Genomic DNA, 6,416 nt, shown 5'->3' on the forward strand with positions numbered 1-6,416 from the left:
AAAAAATAAAAAATTATTTTAATTAAATGGAAAAAAAAAGAATAAAAGAAATGAAAAATGAAATTATAAATGCAAATTAAATGTAGCCGACTCCATCCATTAGTTAGCAAACAAAACGACACAACCCGTGAAAATATGTTGCTTTAAGATTCGAGATTTTCGCTTTCTTCTTACGTCATAATTGACAATATTCACTGTTTTAAAAATAGGAAATAAAAAGGACACGTGTCGGCGAGTACCGGATGTTTCAGATGTCACATTAAACCACTCGCTTGTCGTCAGACATTAAACAAACTAAAACTCGTGGGTACGTGCGTGTCTACTACTGACACCATTCCACCCGCAAAGAAACTCGCCGGACCTTGTCTGGTTTTCCGGCGACAACCTTAATACGCCGGCCGGTGATTATAACAGTAAAGAAAATTCAAGAGAAGATATGAATCATCTGTGTTAATTCACTAAATAAAAAGGAGTTACAGTAACTATAATTAACAACAGAGACGAAACGCATCGTTTCGCTGTTGCAAAAAAAAGTTCGATGAACCTAAACTATTCACAAGGATCGGTGATCTAGCGGATCACATGAAAACTCTCTCGCTATCTTCTTTTTGGGGAAAGAAATAAATTTTCAAACGGAAAAATAAAATGGGATGATCTGCTTGATGTCCATTTTATGGCCGGAGAAGTGAAAAATTTGAGTTCAGGCGATTTCAGGAGGAGGAAGTTGATTGAGATCGAAATCAAACAAGGGGCCACGCGTCGTCGGCGGCGGCGGCGCCGGCTTAACGTCGACGACGGATGAAGAATCAGAATCGCTCTGGACCCCACCACCATGATGGTGATTATTGAATCTAATCCGTTGATACTGCTGACCCTTCATTGCCTCCCCGGCTCTCATAATCGCATTCAAATACATCATCTGGTTGGCCGACACGACGCCTCCGGGGAAAAACCCAACGGCAGGGGTAGCCGGCGGCTGGAAAGGGAACTTATCGGCGGAGCCAAATCCTCGGCCGAGATTTAGATCCAACGGCGAGGAATCCATCGTGAGGGCCGGCTCCGGCTCGCAGCAGCTGGAAGACTCAACAGTGCTACTCTGGCTAGGACTCTGGTTATTGTTGTTAATACTACCATTTTCGTTTTTGGCTCTTTTAGTGGAAGCCATGGTTAGGTTTTCGGGAGGGAGAGGGAAGTTGGTCTTAGCCTTGGCGCCACGAAACTCCCTGGCGGCGGCGTCGTAAGCGCGAGCGGCTTCCTCAGCCGTGTCGAAAGTGCCTAGCCAGACTCGGCTCTTCTTACCCGGATCTCGGATCTCGGCGGCGTAACGTCCCCAAGGTCGCTTTCTGACACCCCTAAAATGAACCTCCTTGCAATCGGCACCGGCGGCGGCGGGGGCAACGTTGCCGTTGGAGATAGGCTTCATGGCGGCCGTGTTCGCTCTTGGCGCCATTTTCGCGAAGCTTCCAGTCGATTGAATATTTTTACGTTGAAAAGAGAAGAAAAAACCAGAGGAGGATCAGAGTGGGCTGGGGTTGAGAGACAAAGGTGGAGACGGAGGTGTTTTTATAGATGGGAGCAGATAGAGTCGGCGAAGAATTGATTAAGAGAGAGAAAGAAAAGGGCACAGTCAACGAGGGATTTGACTCAGACGGCGGCTAGCCTAGAGAAAGAGAGTAGTGGCAATATCGTAAATTAGAATCAGCCGAATTACGTGGCATGTGGGTTGTCTCCACTTCTGGTATGAGAAAAAAAGAAATTATTCTATACTCCAGGTTCACTCAACACTCGTGTCTCTTCATGTCAAAATTTAACACGTGTACTCGACAGAAACTAACGCCGTTAACTCTTTGTTTTAAGGACATAAACCGTAAACGAAGATATAAACGGTGTTTGAAATTTATATTTTAATGGTTTAATAGTTTAATCTGACATGGGGAACTAAAGAAGGGCATGGTAAAAAGAAGTCACGTGTTAAATTATAATAGGAAATGGTTCGGATGATTGGGTACAATTAATTGTAGAGGATTATTTATTTATCTATGTTTACCGGTAATCTGAATTATCATCATTATCATCATCTAACGGCTACAAAATGCTACTGTTGATTGCGTGCCAAGGTTTTTCTTCTTCCTCACGCTCTCTCTCACGCGTACACCCTCAGTCGTTTTCCTTCCTTTTTCTAGAATAAAATATTAAATTAAATTATATATTATTTTAAAAAATCTTTATTTTATTAAGTGGGTTATGGAGCGCGTGGTATTGTGTGTTGAACTAAGGGAGGCATGAATGGTAAGCAACATGTTTGAACAAGTTGTCGGCATATTCTGCTAGCTCGCCGCGTGACTTGGATCGGAATTTTATTTTATTTTCTTATTTTTTTTATTGAGAACAAAATTAAATTACACTATTTTTAAAAAGAAAAAATTGACAGCCTTCTTTCTGTCTCTCTCTACGCGTCCTTTTGTACAGGCTTTTCATGCCCACGCCTTTATCCCTTTTGAACCGTTCTCTACAGTGCAACCAATCATAACTAGCCACGTGTCGTTACGCATGTTCTTAATTGGAACCTAACTCCCATAACCCCCACTCGCGCTTTCTTTTATCTGTGCCAATCACATTACCAGTCTTTGACAACAGTATCAATATCATCCGACACCTCGTTTTCCCCACACTCCCATCAATTCCGCGTGAATACACGCGCACTTAAGTTTACTCTTTTGGCCATTGGAGGAATATTGGCCAACGCGTCGTACGGAGTAATAGGATAAAACCGAATAATTTTTTTTATTAGTAAAATAATAATTTTATTATTTTTTAGATAAAATTAGCGTTATCAATATATATATATATAAATACGCAACATGTTATTTTCTACTTTTTTATAATAAAAAATAAAAATGTAAATATATCAGTATTAGTTATAAATATGTATACATTATATAAAAATACTGTATAAAGATAAATTATTGGATCTTATTTACTAAATTTTAAAATATAAAAATACATTTAATGCGATAATTATAATTATATAAATTACATAAGATAAAATCTTTAGTATTACCCACTTAAATATTAAATTATAAAAATATTAATATACATAATATTTATCAATTTGAATTTTAAAAATATAAAATAAAATTTAATTTTCTACATTTTATAAATTTCTTATTTTTCTTTAACTAAATCTCTACTTGTCTTAAGTGATGATATCTTCTTTGTTAGTGATTTCTTGGATTATTTCACCCTTCAATGTAAAAGTAATGAATATATTCACTTAGTCGCTTATCCCTTCACTTTCTTATGCCTGTGTTTATCTCACTTCGAGTTTAACATGTTCTTCTTTCTAACTCTTAAACATCCAAATGTATTTCGTATAAAATTTTATTCTAACTCTAAATAATTACGATTAGTTATATAATTTATGTAAAATAAAATATTACTACACTGAACATATGTATGCTATGTATTTTTAGTAATTATTTATAAAAATACAATAATCTTTCACACTTGATTTTTTTCTGAATACAACATTGGTCTAATCAATTTCTTAGATATTGATACAAAGTTTATATTTTTTTATTAAAAACGATAAAGATATGCAAATATATTTTTTTTTAAAAAAATCATAAGACAACTAATTAGAAGAACGTCGTGTGTACCACTTGGTTCATGAAACTTGGGTGGCACATGACATCCTCCTTATGATGTGTGCCAACAGGAAAAGACGACACACCAATCTCTATATTTTTTTTAATCAAATGTTTTATCAATATTAATTTTATTTTAGTCAGTATTTTATTCATTTCTTTTTTAAAAAAAAATTTTTACAGAAAAAAGATAAGATCCAGACATATCTAATAGATGAGAAAAGTGAGACAAGAGAGGCAAGAACGAACAATTTAAAGATACCCTATTAAGATTTTCATATTATTTATTTTTATCAATGAAAAACTTTCATATATATTGCAAAAAGAAAAAAAAAACAATATACATACCCCGAACGTGCACAAAATTTTATCTTAACTTAAATTTGCTATACAATAAAGCCTTACGGAACTTCATAACTCGTCTCACATTCCCGCCAATTGATGGTTACAATCAAACACCAAGTTCTTTGCATTAATTTTCTTAACATGGCGTATATATATCATATAAAATTTTAAACTCTAAACTCTAAATTACATAAATAATTTATAAAAAAAAAACATTATATTCAATAATAAAAAAAATACTTAAAAAATAAATTTATTTTCTAAACTTAAATAATGCACGGGCTTTTGCAATAGTGAATAACTTCATTCAAAATTTATAATCTAATAAAAGAAAGTTGGAAATTTTCAAAGGGTTGATTGTGTTTTCACCATCTTCTATCTTTTTTTTTTTTTTCTAATATTTAATCGATGGAATAGTTTCTGTTAATACAAACGAACAATTATGATCAATGCTCTTATATATATATATATATACAACCCAAATATTCATATACCCAGATCTTGATATACCAAGATTCTGTTTTATAAAAAGTGTTCCCTTTAATATAACACAAGAAAAAAAGAAAAAGAAAATAAAGAGGCAAAGAATTAAGAAATTTATATATGTTGGTCGGTCGGTAGGAAGAGGATAAGATGGGTTACACGATCTCCATCTCTCAACAAATCTAGAACAACAGTATCACCGAAGAAATTGATATGTAAGTGTGTGTATATATATATATATATGTATATGTGCGTGTGTGTGTGTGTGTACATATATATATATATATATATAATTATTTAACTGACGAACAATGACCCATGCTAGAGACACCTTATCTTGAGAGCTAACCCCACAATTAATTTCCATATTTCACGCTTCAATAACCAGTGAAGCTTTTCGTAATTTATTTTGTTTCCCATAATTTATTTGGCCCCCCCACCCCACCACCAACACGTACGCGTTTTTGCTGACCTTCTATTTTTGAAAACGACAATGCATTTCCATTCTTGTCCTACAAAGTATAACCTCTCATTAGTAACCACAAATTTTTAAGTCTCCAATCTTTAATTTCTTGCACATACACTCAAATTGTACATTTGAAATCATTAGTTGTGATTGTTTAAGAAAAAAAAAATGTTATATCCAATAAAAGTTTGATTATGATAAATATATTAATTCATATAGGTTCGTGTGAGTAGAAGATTATCCTTCTTAATAACGTTTAATTTCAATTAAAGTATGTAGGATTAAGATTGAGTTTTCTATTCTTTATGCAATGAAGACATCAAGATTTCTACATATCGCGTACTAATTACTATTTATGAAAGACTTGAAAATTTTGGAAACTTGGCTAATAATTTATGTATGTATGTGTGTGTGTGATCAAAATAATAAAACAAACTATTAAATTGAGTATTTTATAAATGTATATATAGATATATGGATAGGTTTGTTTTCTTTGTTCCTTTTTTTTTTTTTTTTCCTCATTTACAGATTATGTGGACTCTGTTATTAAACTCTTCATCCTCATTATCTTAACAAAGTGGTTGTGTTCTTTTTGCACAACCATATTTTTATGACCTTTTCTCTTTGGGATTTTCTTACATTACTAACACCAAATGTGAGCTCTTTCTTGTCACTATATTTACTAGGTGATTGATAAGCTCCTAACTAAATTGACTACGCTAATAGTTATCGTGTTAAGTAACAATGTAACATGCATGGTTAGAATGTCACTTTTTTGTAATTTAAGATCTTAGGTGTAACACTCAATTATTTGTATTATTTTTATTTTACTTTATTTTTATTAATTCTATATAAATATGTATTAATTGAATTGAATTTAATTTAATTTATTTTAATGAAAAATAATAATAATAATAAAAAGGGTAAAAATTAGTTAGAGATTTAATTGAAAATAATTTTGGACAAAAATAGTGAAAATTTAGGTTCTGTGGGTATTTTTGAAAGAAAAATCAGAAACCGATGGTCAAAACGTAATTTGAAAAAGTTACACCATGTCAGCTGCCCGGTCAGCAGCCCCGACAAACCAGGACGCGCCAGGTGGTAGAGACGTTGATGCGGGAGGCCACGCAGGAGGGAGCCATGTGGGCGATCCGCGTGCGCGCGATCAAACGGCTGAGATCCGTTCCCGCGCGCACGAATGACCCAGATCAAAAACGCGCATGGACGACCCAGATTACATCGCGCACAGACGGTCCAGATTGAATCGCGCACGAACGGTCCAGATTGAATCGCGATGAACGGTCTAGATTCACTCCCTATTTAATCGCGATCGGACAGTTCAGATTAAAAACGATGGACGACCCAGATCAAAAGCAGATGTGTATAAATAACCCCATCTGCACCAAAACCCTAACCCTACCTGCCAGAGCCCCTCCCTAGAGAAGACAGCCCAGCCGCTGGGGAGCCGACCGCCG

The 6,416-nt window shown here is 34.5% G+C and overlaps 1 protein-coding gene across 1 annotated transcript; it reads right to left on the reverse strand.

Annotated features, from left to right (window-relative positions):
- Positions 1-435: 435 nt before the first annotated feature.
- On the reverse strand, positions 436-1,561 carry LOC110817968 (ethylene-responsive transcription factor 3). The gene has a single exon (XM_022046695.2). It carries the CDS (start codon positions 1,448-1,450, stop codon positions 701-703), a length of 750 nt encoding a protein of 249 aa, XP_021902387.1. The 5' UTR covers positions 1,451-1,561; the 3' UTR covers positions 436-700.
- Between the last annotated feature and the right edge of the window lie 4,855 nt (positions 1,562-6,416).

This window comes from Carica papaya, chromosome 7 (genome assembly GCF_054855325.1).
Source record: "Carica papaya isolate Zhongbai chromosome 7, ASM5485532v1, whole genome shotgun sequence".
Lineage (NCBI taxonomy): Eukaryota > Viridiplantae > Streptophyta > Magnoliopsida > Brassicales > Caricaceae > Carica > Carica papaya.